Source organism: Tenrec ecaudatus, chromosome 14 (genome assembly GCF_050624435.1).
Source record: "Tenrec ecaudatus isolate mTenEca1 chromosome 14, mTenEca1.hap1, whole genome shotgun sequence".
NCBI classification, from domain to species: domain Eukaryota; kingdom Metazoa; phylum Chordata; class Mammalia; order Afrosoricida; family Tenrecidae; genus Tenrec; species Tenrec ecaudatus.
Window position 1 is genome coordinate 103,640,791 of NC_134543.1, and position 17,830 is coordinate 103,658,620.

Consider the following 17,830-nt stretch of genomic DNA (forward strand, 5'->3'; position numbering starts at 1 on the left):
TTGACACTTGGAAAAATTACTAAAAATACAAACATAAACCATGTTATACCCAAAGCTCTAATTAAGACGGTCTCGGGATCTACAGTTCAGAAGTATGGAGTCATCTCCCCAAGGAAAATTCATATTTGTCTTCCTCAGGTAACCTGATGATGTCTGTGAAATGATAGTACTTTACCCGTATTAGGTAGTAGTCTCTCTTGAAGCCCACACAGATAGAATGGTCACACCAAGCCATGGACTTGGGCACATCTGGGACACTAAAGTCCCCCTAAAGAAAGAGAGCAAGAGTTTAAGGATACCGAAATTTTTTTTAAAAAATCACAACCATCATGTTATTACCTCCCATTCTATAAAACACCACCCTCGTGATAGCCTAAGGTAGGGCAGCTACCCAAAATAAAGATCCAATATATAGGCTCCACGTAAAGGTAGATTTGGAGAAGTAGATGCCTACTTTAAATTAAACCACTCAAGATGGAAATGGTAGACTCGTATTGCCCCGACTTCTGAGGACCAGAAGACTTGGCCAACAGCTCTCATATATTTCTTTCCGGAGTAGCTATCGGGGGAGAACTGCAGGACTGGGGTGCTGAACTCAATAGGAAGTCTTTCAAACTGTGGGGCCAATCAAAGCAGCAGCTCCCACCCTGCCCACGGGCCAAGCCTCAGTGGACTTTACCTGCAACTCATGAAATTCTCTGTCCTTCCAGAAATAGAGCTGCAGCTTCCTCTTCACTGCCACGCACATCCGCAGCACCTCCTCACCAGTCTCTGTGTGCTGGAAAGAGACACCCACTCCGGATGAGGGCGCATGCCCTGGCTGAGCATGCTCACAGCACCCGCGCCCGCTCCACCACTGAACCAGAACTGCTGCAGGTGGTCTCCCTTTAAGTGGCTCCTGATCCGAAGGCCTCTGTAACAGGGGGCTGCACTGTCAGGACTGCTGAGCGCAACGCCAGCCTCTAACATGGACTCAGAAACACCTGTCCGGAGGCCACTTCCTCCCCAAGGCCTGCCAGCCAAGGCCAGATGCCAGCACATCCACACTGCAGAGGGGAAAGACTCAGGGGAGGCCTTCCCCCACAGAATGCCCTTTAAAAGGAGGGGACGAAGGGGGAACCTATGGCAAGGATCAACACATAACCCCACCCCTCCCCGACAAACATCAGAAAAGTGGGTGAAGGGAGACAGCAGTCGGAGGAGATATGAAAACAATAATTGTTTATCATTTATCAAGGGGTCACCAGGGTGGGATTGGGGGGTGGGGAGGGGAATAAGAGGAGCTGATACCAAGGGCTCAAATAGACAGTAAATGTTTAGGAAATACGATGGCAACATATGTACAAATAGGCTCGATACAACTGATGGATGGATTGTGATAAGAGCTGTAAGGGTCCCCAATAAATGATCTTTTACAAAAAGTGGAATTTACAGAAAACTATCTCTGACATTAAAGTAGTGTCTCAGATTTAAAAAAACAAGTGGGGGGGCGGAATGTGCTTCAATACAACGCTGTGTGGTGCCACACAGGCTGTGGCATAACCCGAACTGAGGAGGAGCGGCAAGACATATTGTGTCACAAAGATGATGAACTGGCCAAAAGAAGAGTAGTAGTGACAACAAGCCAAAGACAAAGACCACGGGCCCGTGGTTAGAACGAGGGCCCATCAGAATGCCCGATCGTCACGGTCCTCATATCGTTAGCCTTGATTCTGCACGGGGGCTTGTCCACGGCCAGTGCGCTGACCCTGGGTCACGTGCCTCCTGCTACGTGGATGCGTGCTGCTCCTACTGGAGGCCACTGTGGACGCAGTGGCTCAACTTCAGATCAGAGGACATTTCAACACAATCCAAAGCCAAGGCCTCTGCGTGGAGCCTCTGCTGTGTTTGGATGGTCATGGTCATTATTCTCAACGAAGAGCAGGAATAGTGTTGATGAAAGCACAAAGACAACTTTCACCTTGCCTACACTTACCTGGAGGTCACAGGTGAACAAGGACGCTCCCTTTGCCTTTGACACCGTAGTGATTTGTTGGAAGGTCAACAGGTCATGGACATAAATGTTATTTTCTGTTTGGAAGAAGGCAAAGCATCACTATAAATGATCACCCTTCTCTAGTACGGCCACTTTCATGACCAAAGGTAAAGGTAAAAGCAAATAACCGTAGTATCTAGAACAGTGGTTCTCCACCTTCCTGATGCCATGACCCTTTAGTACAGTTCCTCATGTGGTGGTGACCCCCAACCATAACATTATTTCCATTGCTACTTCATCACTGTCATTTTGCTACTGTGATGAATCGGGTGACCCCTATGAAAAGGTGGGTCGACTCCCAAAGGGGTCACGACCCCCAGGTTGAGAACCGCTGCTCTAGAGGACGGGAATGGCAGGTGTTGTTGGAGGTGGACCAGCAGTCTTATGGACAACAGTGGTTCTACCTGCTCCTCTGCCAGTCCAGAACATTCAACAGGCCACTCAGAACCTGCGTGTTCTGCCCTTTAAAAACCTGAGATCACCATAGTAAAACAGCGCTTTCACTTCCAAAGCAATCTTATACCTCGCCCTCAAGTTTGAAAAGTTTGTGATGCAATATCTGCCCAAGAAACGCCCTTTAAAGATACTCACTTTAGGAGCCTCTAGTAAGAAAAAAGGAAACCCCTATGGATCTTGTACAAACCCCTGGCATACATGCCATTTCTCAGAAAACAAAATCATTTCACTTCGGCCTCCTGCCTTTTAGTCAAGAGGGCTTAGTGACCTTAATGGTCCTAGAGCTAGGAAAGACTCAACAAGGGGCCCCGAGCTGAACCGTACAGACAGTGAGGCAAGTCCCCACTCTTCTGCTTGTCAAGGCCTAACTGGCTCCCTTCTTGGAAACCATAGCTTGTCCTACAAGGTCCTTCACAGCCTGGCCCAGACTCACCCCTTTCCTCTGGTATTTCACCATCCTCCATCACAAATCCCAAGTCTGCCCACCAGGGACTACTCACCATGCGCTGCTGCCTCGCAGGGTCTTTGCTCAAGGGAGTCTCTCTGCCTCCAGTGCTCTGCCTACCTCTCCCCTGCTGTCCCAATGCTGACCACCCCCTCAGCAGCAGACCCCTCAATCCCTTTGTAAACTTCCAGAGTAACTTCCGACAACTGATGATGATGACGTTTTGTCATTCTCATCTTCATAATGAGATTGGACGCTTCCAAGTTAGAAGCCAGGTCTCGCTCAACTGCAGTTCTCAATGCCCAGCTCAGGCTTTGCACACAGTGCTCAATACATATCTGACAAATTAGTGAATAAATGAACGAGTGAATGAATAAATGGACACTCCCTGGACAGTGGAGCCCAAGGAGCCTGCTGTCTTTATAACTTAGGACTCTTGCTTTATCTGCTCTGGACCTATCAGTTCATTTGTTAAATAATGACTATCAAATCGACCATGAAAGGGTTAATTGGGTCACAGTACTTTTATATATATACACACACACACATATACACACACACACATACAATACAAATACATCCCCTTTTCTTACCTAACAAGCTGACCAGAATCTTAAACTGGGAAACCACATGGATCTGGAAAATAGAAAATCATTCTTTTCAATTAAACATATCGAACAAGGTTTAGCAAAAGTTCTTCACTAGAGACTAAAAGTGGACTAAGGAGCCTAAACCAATTGTAGACAATTGACTTCTTTTTATCCATAATTACAATTTCCGCTCATCCAAGAGGATCTCGGGCCCCTGGTTGTACCGACAGAGACCAGAAAGCGGAGGGTTCCGGTATTCAACAGCGTAACCAGAGTTCCGGCTTTGGCAGGGCCTCCCACGAGTCCGTCACAGATTCTTCTAGCAACCATCATCATGACCTACCTGCTGGATCTTTTTGGAGAAATTCTTATTGGATTTCTCCAGCGTCACTTCAAACCTGTTGCAACCTATGGAAAAGAAAGGAGCATTCACAGTTCCAAACATATACATATAAAAACAGAGACAAAAACAAATAAGGCTACTATACATGACGGTCCTATAAGGCTCAAAGGACACCTCGATACCAGCCACCTAGCTTTCCTAAGCCTTGCGAGTTACTTTCTATGCCCGTTTTAGAAAAGGCTTCCATGCACCTTCACTTGGCATCAGCAACAAGGATCACACCACAGAAGTGTCCTGCAGCTGCCAGGTACCTGTCAGTTCAAACGTCTTACACTTTACAGCCACAACAAAAAGGACCTTGGCAACGTGCCTCACAGAGAAGAGTGTACGAAGTAGAGCCCAAAGTGGAAGAGCCCAAGCAAGGAAACCCAGTCCAAAGCATCTGCGGCCCGGCAGCTACCCTCTGTAGCTGGGCCAGAGCCCAGCACACCTCCCAGAAAACACACTACACTGACTGCCACTGTCCGGTGATGCTACGTCTGCCGGCACTGTTGCAGAAAACAGGGAAAGAAGTTAGAAGTTATAGACCAAAAACCCATGTGTATATAGTCTTGCTGGGGATGACAAAAATAGTCAACCTCAACAGGCGCCACAGAGCTAAAAAGAGAACAGTTGTCATATGAGCAGCCACCGTCTCACTAGAGCAACCACTGGGCACTCGGTTTAAACATGTACATCTACTTCTGCAACTTTCACAACTACCCCAAGGAAGATGTAGCCTTTGTCCACACTCCTATTTCTTTGAAGGAATGGGGCTTCCCATGTTCATTTCTGAAACACCAAAGGCCCCCAAAACTCACTGCTGTTGAGTCTTAGCAACCTGCGAGGATAGAGTAGCACTGCCCCCGCCCCCCCAGGGTCCCCAAGGCTGCCATCTTGCCGGAAGCAGGTGGCTGGTGGCTTCGAACCACACAGAGCTTTAGGTTAGCAGCCGAGCAAGGGCTTAACACCGCTACACCACAAGGGCTCCTCTTTCGGAGAAAACAGATGCCAAACACCCAAATCTACGAAAAAACGTCATTGGTTGCTTTTCCAAGTAGATGTGGTAAGCCATCAGAAAAGAGGTGACGAGTTTGGCGCATAACGCAATCACACTGCAGCTTTTCGCCAAGGCACGGGACTCGGAGAACGATCGACTTTACATCTTAGTGAACAGCAGAAGTGCTGGGCATGGGAAGTGCACTTCCCATCCAGGGAAGTGGCTCAGACCAGAGCCCAGGTCCCCTACCGCCCAGCTTTCCACGATACTTTCATCCATCTCCCTCTCCCTAGAAGGGCAATGAGCTGTCCTCCACAGGGAAAGGGAGAAGTGGCGCTTCTTACAGGGAGACTTTACATCATACTAAAGTAGGTTCACACTGCCAACGCCTAGTCAAAGAGCAGAACTCGCTTGTCAGAAGTCACATGTGAACTGATCGCAGGGCAAAATGCAGTCACCACCAGTGTTCCAAATCCATTAACACTAACTAGATCCAGTTTGAGGGTTCTATTGTATCAAAAGATTCCTTTTTCATAGTTCTGGATAAAGGATTCTCCCCAGAGCCTTCCATACTGTTCACAGATTGCAGTATTTTGAAATCTAAATACATTGGACATGACCAAACTAGAGATGTCTGATCAAGTTTCACACAGTATTTGGTGAGTACAGCTTTCTCTCCCAAACCATCTATTTTAAAATTTTTAAAAAAAGAAAATGTAATTCTTAATGATCTCTTCTTAAATATTGCCTCCAAATTTAAAGTTGAAAAGTCACTAGAATCTAGAAACAATTTTGTATCTACATGCCACTGTAAGATTTTGGTACATGCATTAAGAATTGTGTACACAGCACCTCACAAGTTTCATCTGGAAAACACTCCTAAAGGCCAACAAACAGACCTTGAACTATTAGCAATTTTTTTCTTTTTTTGCTATCTTTTTGTTTTGTCTTTTTTTTTTAACCTTGTAAATTTTGTATGTTAGTGGCTCTTTGCCTATCAGCTGTTGAAGCCATGTTTTTATGTGCCACTTGGGCGCTGTCAAAGCCATCTGCATTTGTATGCACATGTTACTATATCAGCAGGTCCACCTAGACAAGATAGGCTGGTGAAACAATGAGAGAAGAAAATAACAGGACCAACGATCCTGGAGGGACATGAGAGCGTGGGAGGTAGGGGAAGGGAGGAGGTGTTGGCCAACACAGGGACAAGGAAACAACGAGTGGTTCAACGAGTAGAGAGAGTGCATGGGAAGACTGGTAGGGAGTGGCCAAGGGCAAGGTAACTGAGAGGAATTACTGAAACCAGAATGAAGGCTGAACATGGTAGTGGGACGGGAGGAAAGCGTAAGGAAACAGAGGAAAGGAGTAGGAGGCAAAGTGCATACAGAGGAAGCCTAAATACAGACATGTACATATGTAAATATATTTATGATTATGGGGGAAATAGACCTATGTACATATATTTATAGGTTCAGTAGTAGGGTAGCAGGTGGACATTGGGCCTCCTCACGCACACTACCTCAATACAATAGCACCTTGCCCAGCTAAACGGTCACTCCATGATACCCACCTTCCCGACATGATCACTGAAGACAGACATGTGTGTAAGCAAATGTAGTGAAGAAAGCTGATGGTGGCCGCCTATCAAAAAGATATAGAGTCTGGGGTCCTAAAGGCTTGAAGGCAAACAAGTGGCCATCTAGCTCGGAAGCAACAAAGCCCACAGAGAAGAAGCACACAGCCTAAGCGAATACAAGGTGCTGAATGAACCAGGTAGCAGACACCAAGGAACAAAAACAATCATTGTGTGATCACCTTACTCACATAAACGCTGAAGACGAATGTGTGCATAAGCAAGTGTGGTGAAGAAGGCTGATGGTGCCCGGCTATTGAGAGATATAGCGTCTGGGGACTTAAAGGCTTGAAAGCAAACAAGCGGCCATCTAGCCCAGAAGCAACAAAGCCCACACGGAAGCAGCACACCAACATGTGTGATCGTGAAGGGCAGAGGAGACCAGGTCTCAAACAGCAATGGTGGGGGAGGGGCGGGGGGAAATCACATCACCGTAAATGAGGGTGAGTGCATGATGGGGAACCAATGCCCATCTGTAGACAGCTGGACATCCCTTCCAGAGGGGTAGTGGGAAGGAGATGAGTCACTCAGGGTTCAGTGTAGCAACAATGAAACTCAAAACCTTCCTCTAGTTCTTGAACGCTTCCTTCCCTCCCAATTATCATGACCCCAATTCTACTTTGTGGACCTGGTTAGACCAGAGGATGTACATCGGTGCAGTAGGGATCTGGAAACACAGGGAATCTAGGACGGATGAACCCCTCAAGACCAGCAGTGGGAGTGGCGACACTGGGAGGGAAGTGGGTGTAGAAAGGGAGAACCGATCTTGGGGATCTATGTGTAACCTCCTCTCTGAGAGATGGGCAATGGGAAGGTGGGTGAGGGGAGACGCCGGGCAGTGTAAGATAAGATAAAATAATTATTTATAAACTATTAAGGGTGCAGGGGGAAGGGAGGAGCGGGGAGGGAGGGGGAGGGAAAAAAGGGAAACCGAACTGACTCCAGGAACCCAAGTGGAAGGCAAATTTTGAGAATGACGAGGGCAACGAATGTATAAGGGTGCTTTGCTCAATTGATGTATGTATGGATTGCGATAAGAGTTGTATGAGCCCCAATAAAAAGATTTATTAATAAAAAAGAATAAAACACTACAAGAAGCTAAAAAAAAGAATTGTGTACACATTGTTCATAATCTCTGTACTGATCTCAAAACAAACCCATAAAATGCCAGTTATAAAGAAAAAAGAAAACTCCATATAAAATCACAACAAATTGAGCAGACATCTTGGGGGAAAAAATAAAATAGTACTTCAATTTCTTACCTTTTCAAAATAAGACTAGCAAAAACTGACAAGGAGTAATATTTACTTTTTTTTCTTTTCCCTTTTTAATCATTTTATTGGGGGCTTTTACAACTCTTATCATAATTCATACATACATCAATTGTATAAAGCACATTTGTACATTTGTTACTCTCATCATTCTCAAAACATTTGCTCTCCACCTATGCCCCTGGCATCAGCTCCTCAATATTTACTTTCAGTAGTAATAGAACTATTAACTGGCTAATTTTTTTGTAAAGCTACATAGTATTATTGCACTTCATGCACCTGCAGAATTCAGGAGTGTCCCAGTACTGAAAAACTGTCTTATCCTGAGATTTCCTCAGTAGGACTAGCCTGCCAAGAGAGCACCTGGCCTGCAATAACAACTGCTTCAGCCCCAAACCCCAAGCCAGGCCCGCTGCCGCTGAGCCGATTCTGACTCTTGGTGACCCTGTATACAGGGTGTCTGAGGCTGTAAATGTTGATGGGAGCAGAGTGGCTGGTGGGTTTGAACTTCTGACTTTGCAGTTAGCAGTCCGATGCTTACAAGTCACGCTGCTCTTGGAAAAACTTCCTTAATGTACAGTAGTTCCCTGGGCTGCTGGGTGGGGCTCTGACTGACGATGTGGGATTGAATCCATGCACACACCAAGCTTCATCCCACTGCCAACAAGCTGTTGTATGGATGGGAGGCGACCAGACACACAGGAGTGTCATTCAAGGGTACCTCGAATGCACCTGTTGACACCCACTGGTTCTCAACCATGTTGCCCAAGAAGAAAACCACCACATGTGCTAGGACCTTATTTTCTTGGACCCACTGTCAAAAGCTAGGCGCTTGCCAACAGCCATGCAGCCCAATCCTCCTAGCTTGAACACTGACAGGGAAGGCGTTCGGTGTGTCTATACTGGCTGAGGGAGGTCAGTGACTCCTTCCTCGAGGAGGTCTTGGTGCTGCTGGCTGATAAACTGCCTGCATTCCTCAAGCGCCCACCTATGAGCTCAGGAGGCAGGACCCTGGAATTCAGTAGCTGCCCCATGCGCACTGCATCATTAATCTCCGGCTGGGCCTATCACCCAGGCTTGCCAAGCCTGTGCTCCAGACCACCAACAGGTGAGGCGGCTTTTGCTTCATCTTAAACCAGCCAACCACTCCTGCTGCCCGGACACTGAGACAGCGGCCAGTTCAAGCCAGAAATAATCTATCTGGAAAGTCATTCTACTTGTGCACTTAGTATGCGATGGCACAAATAAATAAATAAACAAACAGATTCTCTATGAGGAGTAAAGAACAGAGAATCTTAGCCTCTTATGTCCTTGTCCCATAGTCTCTGCACCCACAACAGAGAGTCACAAAGCAGTAGAATGGAGAATAAAATAAAACTCAGCTTAATTTTAAAATCACAGCCTGGATAGAGATCCCAGAGAGCAAATATTCTGGCTTTGGGAACTGAAAATATGTAGCTGCACCTGGTGTTACTGCCCATTGGCCAAATTCCATCCTCTACCCATTTTGCAAATAAAGTTTTATTGGCACACAGCGCCCCATCATTTAGATAATGGCTACGGCTGCTTCCCTGCTACAAATGAAGAGTTGAGTAGCTGCAACAAAGATTCTGTGGCCCCCAAAGCCTAAAGATTTATTATTTGGCCCATCTCAAAGTAAGTTTTCTGATGCTCTATTTAAAGGAAAAATTAAGAACTTCAGCATGAAATAAGCCTTCTATTTTGTTGCTCCCCACCATTAGAAACTGACCAAGCCTTCTTCCTCTTTCCCAACTGCACAAGTAATATGCTCTTTTTCCCCACTACCCACTATTAATCTACTCTGGAATTCACAGCAGATTCCTATAGACTCTGCAGCTCCCAGGCCTAATATCCAAGCATATAATTTTTCTTTAAAATGAGCAAAGAGGGTGAAAAAAAGAGTGAGATCCTTTGAATCCCCACTAGATAATACTCTTCGATAAATTCAAAACCTTTCTACCTATGAGTCTATGTTATCGCTGCCGAGGTCATATTTAATAGTGCCCCTCCCCCCCCTCGAAGTCTTTTCGGGCGCATTATTGCATGTGATATTGCGTGATTGCATGTGCATTTTAGCTCACTACTCAGTGAGGCAGACCAGATCGTCTGGAGAAGAGGAAGCTGACAGGGGAAAGGAGGGCCCACGGTCAGTCACAGGGCCAGGGGGAAGTAAAGCTGGGCCGAAAAGCCAGGTCATCTCACGGCTCACAAGAGAACTCAAAAACAAACCAACCCACTGCTATGCACAGCTGATGCTGAGTGACCCCCCCCCCCCCCAGGACAGGGTAAAACTGCCCCTTCAGGTTTCCGAGACTATAACTCTTTACAGGAGTAGAAAGCTTCATCTTCCTCCCAAGGAGCACATGGTAGTTTCAAACTGCTGACCTTGAGGGTGGCTGCACAATCTGCGCCTCACAATCAACAGCTCCTTTTTTACCTATCTTGCGGTGCCATTTACCCAGAGATTCAAGTCCAATCAGGAGAGGTTTGGGGTTTGTTTGCTTTTTTTAAACTGATAGTGACTCTCTGAGAAGTCATGAAGAAGCATGCGATCTCACCCGACAGATGGGAGGGACAGACAGTTCAGGAGTGAAAGAAAACATCCTGGAGATGCTTACAGACTTCCACTTCCCAGAGCTGCCCCTCCCTCACAATGGCTCTTTGAATGGTCCAGAAATCAGTGATTTCATAGCTGAGTATAAACAAAGTACTGAATTTTTTTTTAAAGGTATCAGTAGTAAGCCACTTCTTTCTGGAAGGTTTTTCACTCACCAACATCCTTCCGAATCCTGTAGAGGAGAAGGTGTCCTTGTTTGGTTCCCACAAGAAGCCATTCCTCTGGAAAAGAAAACAGCGATGAGAAAGGCCAACCAGCCTCAGTGAAACCGTCTTTCTGCAGCGGGGGCTTGTGCTCAGAATCAAAGGATGAAGGAAATGAATCGCTTTTGACAGCAGGTATCATGCAAATGCAAAACCATGAGTAAATAAATGCACGTACATTTAAGAAATGTTTTGGAGACCCAAGCAGTCAAAGGTGTTTATAGAACAATTATAAGGCTAGATGGTTAAAAATGTCCCTGGCTTCATTTCTTTTTTTACCTTTTATTTTTAAACATTTTATTAGGGGCTCATACAACTCTTTTCACAATCCACACATACATCAATTGTGTAAAGTACATCTGTATATTCAATTCCCTCATCATTTTCAAAGTATTTGCTCTCCACTTCAGCCCTTGGAATCAAGTCCTCTTTTTTTTCCCCTCCCTTCCCACTCCCCTCTCCCTCGTGCACCCTTGATAATTTATAAATTGTTGTTTTGTGCCCTGTCCAACATCTCCCTTCACCCCCTTTTCTGTTGTCCGTCCCCCAGGGAGGAGGTCACATATAGATCCTTGTGATCAGATCCCTCTTTCCAACCCACTCACCCTCTACCCTCCCAGTATCACCCCTCACACCCCTGGTCCTGAAGGGATCATCCGCCCTGGATTCCCTGTGCCTCCAGCTCCTATCTGCACCAGTGTACATCCTCTGCTCTATCCAAACTTGCAAGGTAGAATTCAGATCATGATAGTTGTGGGGGAGGAAGCATTTAGGAACTGGAGGAAAGCTGTATTCTTCACCGGTGCTACATCACACCCTGACTGACTCATCTCCTCCCCTAGACCTCTCTGCGAGGGGATCTCCAGTGGCCGACAAATGGGTTTTGGGTCTCCACACTGCACTTCCCCCTTCATTCACTATGGTAAGATTTTTTTTTTCCTGATGATGCCTTATATCTGATCCCTTCGACACCTCGCGATCGCACAGGCTAGTGTGCTTCTTCCATGTGGGCTTTGCCCTGGCTTCATTTCTTCAGAATTTTTTTTTAAATCATTTTACAGGGGGCTCTTACAACTCTTGTTAGAAACCACACATCAATTGTATCTGACATATTCGTACATATAGTACATCATTCTTTACTAGACATTTACTTTCCATTGAGCCCTTGGGATCAGCTCCTCTTTTTTTCCCTCCCAATTATTTAATTATGATTTTCTGTAATATTCTACTATGCAATTTTATTAATCTTTTTTAAATGCTTTATATGTGTTATTGGGACTCTTACAGAGAGCACAACATCCCACCATTCAGTCACATCAAGCAGGATTACACAATTGCTACTGCAATCAGGTTCAAAACATTTTCTTTCTTCTTGAACTCCTTGATATCAGCTCTCCTTTGTCCCTTCCCTCCCCAGGATACCCTCCAAGTCCCCATTCTTCAGCATTAACTGACCAAAAAGATGTAGAGCTCCTCTATTAACATATCTATTTGTTGCTGTGGTGAAAAGGCAGCAGCTAAGAAGAATGTGATGGAAGTTTGGGAAATCAGCAAACAAGGGACGCTGAACTGAGGCTGTCCTCAGACTCTCCGCCATCCATGAGTCCGACCCATAGTGCCCCAGTGGGACAGGAAAGGGCTGCCCCTGGGGGGCACTGACACTGTAACTCTTTACAGGAGTGGAGAGGCTCATCTTCCCTCGTGCAGTGGCTAGGGGGGCCAAACTGCTGACCTTGCAGCTAGCAGCCCACTCCATCACTATTCTGCCACCAGGGCCCCTTCTTTACTGTCAGTGGCCGTCAAACTGACTGTGGCTCAAGGCAGATCCAGGTATGCAGAGTGAACTGCTCCCCAGGGTTTTCAGGCCACTGGCCTTTCACAAGCAGATCACTAGCCCGGTCTCCCAAGGCGCCTGTCTTCCAAGGCACCAACCTTTGGGCCATAGGTGAGCGCTTAACCAGCTGCACCACCCTCATACAATGAATTATTACCGGTATACTAATAAGCATGAACTGAGGTACCAAAGCACAAAAATCACAGCTTACGGGGTAAGTTTTTGAAGGGTTAAGTGTTCTTGCCTATTTACTAAAAGAAAATCACGGCCATCAAGTCAATTCCGCCCCAGACCGAACTGCTGATCTTGATGTTAGCCCAATGCCTAGTCCATGATGCCACCAGGGTGCCGAGGACAAACTGCTGTTGTTAACGTGCCAGCGAGTTGGTTGTGACCCACAGGGACCCTACAGGACATGTTAAGCTTAGAGAATTCATTAGCTATCTCAAAAGATGGCCCAATGGATAATAAATAGAAGCTGATAAGAACATGGAGAAGCTGGGACCCTCGCACATTGATTGTGGATACCACACTGGTAAACAGTCTGGTGGCTCCTTACAACGGTCAGTATTGGGTTGCTATGTTGTTGGTAGCTGCCGATGAGTCAAGTGCGACACACCATGGCTTTACAGAGCCCTTCTCGGTCCTGCACCGTCTCCACAACATGGTCTCCTCTTGAGTCCGTGGTTCATGCCCATTGTGGCTGTGACTCCTGAGCGCCTCGCTCTGCTGCTGACCCTTTACAAGTCTAATGTCTTCTCCAGCCAGCCAGCCCTCCACAGGAGTCAGGGCGAAGTCTCCCCACTTCTAAGGAACTTCCTGGGTACCCTTCCTCCAAGACCGCTTTGTTCTTCTGGCAGTTCATGGTGCCTTCACAAGGCATGACCAATCCCAATACTTCAAAGAGGCCAATTCTTTGGTGTTCTTGGGGTTTTTTTCTTCACTGCCCAGCTGTTGCATGCACCTTAGTCATCAAGGGACATCTTTGCTTTTTAAGATTTGAGAAAAGTCTCTTGCCACCTGCACAGATTGGTCACATGTATTCTGTCGTGTGATTGGCTGACTTCTTCTGCAGACACTGTGGATCCAAGTGGAATGAGACCCTTGACACCTTCAATTACCTCACCATTTACTGACCCAGTGATGAGGGTTTGGCTTCTCATGTGACCAACATTCCACTCCTACAGACACACCCAAGAGAAAAACGTATATCTACCTGAACACCAATGTTCATAACAGCACTATTCATAAAAGCCAATGAGGTGGAAACAACTCAAAGGTTCACCACTTGATGATTGAATACACAGAATAATTGAATTATTGGTACATCCAAATAATTGAACATTATACAGCCATTAAAAGAAATGAAGTACGGATATATGCCACAATATAAGTGCACCTGAAAACATTAGGCTAGATTAAATACAAAAGGTCATATATTATGTCATTCCATTCATATGAAATGTCCAAAATAGGGAAATCCACAGAGACAAATAGCAAATTAGTATTGTTCAGGGTTTGAAGACACTGGGGAAATCAGGAAGTGAATTTTAATGGGGACAAGGCCTCTTTCCGGGGTGATGAAAATGTTCTAAAATCAATTGTAGAGATAGTTACACCTACCTCTATGAATATATTAAAAAACAATAAATTCTGCCTTTTAAAGGGATAGATTAGATGGCCTGAATGGAAATTTCAGAACACTTAAATTGTGCTCATGCAGAACCTATACATAGATCAAGAGGTGATCCGTCCACCAGAACAAGGGGATGCACTATGTGGTTCAGAATAAAAAAAGTATAATTCTCAGAGTCATTCCCTCTCACCATACGTATTCAGCCTGCGTGCTAAGTAAATCATTCTGGAAACTGTTGGAGGAAGACCCATGCACCAACTAAGATGACACAGCCTCCTTTCTGAAAGCACCGAGGGCCTGAAGCACGCACTGATGAAGAGCAGACGCACAGTCCACGGTGTGGATTACACGTCAACGTAAAGAAAACAAACTCCCTCACACCTACGCACAATCTCATGACAAATGGAGAAAATACTAAAGTTATCAAGGATTTCATTTGACCTGGATCCACAATCAATGCCCATGGAAGCAGCAGTCGGGAAATTAAATGACATATTACACTGAGTAGTTATTCAAAAAGAGCAAGGCAATACTGCATGGTCTAAATGTGTGAATCAGCATTTGATCATAGGACTATGCTTATTCAGTGCACATAATTAAAGACGTTAGACTATATGAAGAAGAGCTCAGCACTGGGAGGAATGCTTATTAACCTGGAATACACGGGGTATCCAAAAAAAACCAGAATTTTTTTCAAAGTTACGGTATATATTTCATTGTTTTACAAAACAACCTTATCACCATCAAAGTACCATATGTACTCAAGTATAAGCCGGGTTCTTCAGCACATTTTTTTTCATCAACACATTTTTAATGCAGTTTTTGTGGTAAAATTAGGCACCTCGGCAGATATTCGGATCGACTTATACTTGAATATATATGGTACTTTGCATTACTTAATACACTTGCCAAATCTGCGATTCCTTTCTTGGAAACATTTTTAAAACTCAACTGTTTGGATGGCTGACAGCACCTCCCTCATTTTTTTCTTCACCTCTTCTATATCATCAAATCGCTGTCCTTTCATGCCCCTCTTCATTCGCAGAAACAAAAAGAAGTCACACAGAGCGAGGTCAGGTGAGTTAGGTATATGGGGAGAGAGGCATGCTGTCTTTTGCCAAAAACTGACACAATGAGATGGCTGTGTGAGCAGGTGCATTGTCATGGTGGCGACAAAACCAGTCCCCCGACTGCCACAAATCAGGCCTTCTTTGTCGCACACTGTTACACAACTTTTTCAGAACCTCAAAAGAGAAAGCTTGATTAATAGGCTGACCTGGTGGGACAAACTCCAAATGCACTAGAGTCGACAGTTTTGTCCGGAAAGTTGATGGACATCCAGAACGAGGGTTGTCATCAATCGACATTCCAACCTTTTTTGAAATGAGAAAACCACTTGTACACTTGTGATGTTCCCATAGCTCTGTCCCTGTTAGCTGTGTTCAAGATCACAACAGTTTGTACCCCCCTTGGACGCAGAAGGTACATCCTTGATTGCTGAGTTTCAGGAGGTCTTGAAGCACGTGCTGAAGGTGACCATGGATTGCAATTGTCAGTATGGATTACAATTCATTGTAAAGGGAAAAAAAGTCCTCACAATTGGACCACTAGGGTAAATTACGATAAATGAAGACACTCAAGTTGTCAAGGTTTTCATCTTGCTCAGCTCCACAATCAATGCTCAAGGAAGCAGCAGTCAAGAAACCAACCGGCACATGATATTGGGTAAACCTATTGTACAAGTGCGCCTTAAAGTGTGAAAGCGCAAGGCTGTCCCTTTGAGGACAAGGGTGTACCTCGCCCATGCTGTGTTATTTCCCATCACCTCACAGGCACGTGAACGTTGCAGCAAATAGGAAACACCAGAGAAGAATTGATGCACTTGAAAGACGGAGTTGGCAAAGAAGATTGAAAGAACCTTGGACTGCTCGAAGGCCAAACAAATCTGTCTCGAAAGGAGGATAGCCAGAATGCTCCTTAGAAATGAAGATGGTAAGACCTTATCTCTCGTACTTTGAACCTAGTATTGGAGGGACCAGTCCCTGGAGATGGGGCATCATAGTTGGCAAAGTAAGAGGTCAGTGGGGAAAAAAGGAAGCCCCCAAGTGAGATGGACTGACGTGGTGACTGCAGCAAGGAGCTCAAACACCAACAACTGTTAGGGTGGCACGGTGAGTTCGTCCACGTTGATTGTGCCAACCTGGCCGATAAACACACGTGGGGTTAATTGAAGGGCAGAGATAAATGACTCAGTGAGCCTCGCCTTTCTAGTTCTCGGGTCTCTTGTTTTCTGATGGTCGGACCAGGGTGCAGCTGCCTTAGCCAGTTCCCTGCTTCAGCTGGCAAGGCTCATTTCCTGCAAGACATCCCTGAGGAGAAGCCGCATGGACCTACCCCGACGCAGCCCTGAGAGCAGGAGCAGCCATGTGGATACCCCTGTCAGCACTGAGATGCTTACATGTTCACTAATTCAGCTTTCCTCCTGCAGTCGGTGTCATAGCGTGTTTTGTGAGATGGAGGAGGACTTTGTGGATTGGTGTCGGACACATGGGTTAATGGGTTAATGTTGGACTTGTGGGTTTGGGCAGCACTGGGTTGGGATATTTTTTTGATGCGCACTTACCCTTAACTCTCTCTTACACATGAGTTTTTGTGGATTTGTTTCTCTAAAGTACCCAGACTAACACACACAAACTGAGCAGTTTTACTCTGTGGTACAAAGGGCTGATCTGAGCAGGGGCCTGACAGCACCTCACAACAGTGTATGGCCAGTGGATTATATCTCATTAAAGCTTATTTTTTAAAAACCAAACAAACATGGCCTAAGCTACAAGTTCTTAAAACCTCAGTGGTTATCAAAATTATTTAGGGTTTGTTCAAGAAAAGGGTCTATAACCCTCACACCCATTGCTGGTCTGGAAGTGGCCCTAAGAATTTGCATTTCTCACAAATTCTTAGGTGACGCTGATGATGCTCCTTCAGGAATCACATTTGGGACACACCGGACTAGTCTTTAATAAAAAAGAGGTCCGGGAAGGATTTAAATAATTGCCCTGACAGATGCACATCAAATGATGAAGGCAAGCTACAGACACTTCCCCATCGTTTTTATGTTGAAACGGAAGGGTCCCTTACTCCTTTCATAGAGGAGTAAGCCATCTCTTGACCCTTTGTAAAAAAAAATATTGGATAATAGTACAAATACTAAGCACGCACTGTGTTCTAAAAATTCCTAAACATATATCTTTTGTCATTTGACTTAATCCTCACAAGGACATATTGGTATGGGTGGTCCCCTGCCCCCTATTGTTTAGATGAGAGTATTGAGACTAAAGGGATGAATGAGTTGTCCAGGGTGACTGATGTAGTAAGTGGTGGAGTCGGGATTTCAACCTCAATTTGGCTCTTTAACCACATGCTAAGTACTGAAGCATCCCAAGTCAAAAGAAAGACTTGGCCACAGGTTGTCTGAAAGAGTACCATTTCATTTACAAAACTAGATCTGAATTCACATTAGAAACATACTATAGTGTTTGTCTCTCAGAACAGGACAGTGGTTGTTTCATTTTTGTGCTACAAAGGAAAAGCAGGGCATAGAGAATAAGACGCTGTGTGTTCTTGCTGACATAAGTAGAAATCAGAAATCACAGCAGCTCTGGTGAAATGATGGAGCAGATCAAAGGGAAACAAAAAGACTTCCATGCACA

General features: G+C 45.4%; 1 protein-coding gene across 2 annotated transcripts in view; it reads right to left on the reverse strand.

Annotated features, from left to right (window-relative positions):
- The window catches only part of VPS39 (VPS39 subunit of HOPS complex), a 43,003-nt gene that overhangs the window by 21,653 nt on the left and 3,520 nt on the right, over nt 1–17,830 (reverse strand). For both annotated transcript variants that reach the window (XM_075532408.1, XM_075532409.1), the window contains exons 2-7: nt 10,606–10,671; nt 3,870–3,934; nt 3,530–3,572; nt 1,976–2,070; nt 680–778; nt 176–268 (exon numbers count right to left, since the gene is read on the reverse strand). In XM_075532408.1, coding sequence (XP_075388523.1) covers nt 176–268; nt 680–778; nt 1,976–2,070; nt 3,530–3,572; nt 3,870–3,934; nt 10,606–10,671 — 461 coding nt within the window. The remainder of the gene's footprint in view (nt 1–175; nt 269–679; nt 779–1,975; nt 2,071–3,529; nt 3,573–3,869; nt 3,935–10,605; nt 10,672–17,830) is intronic.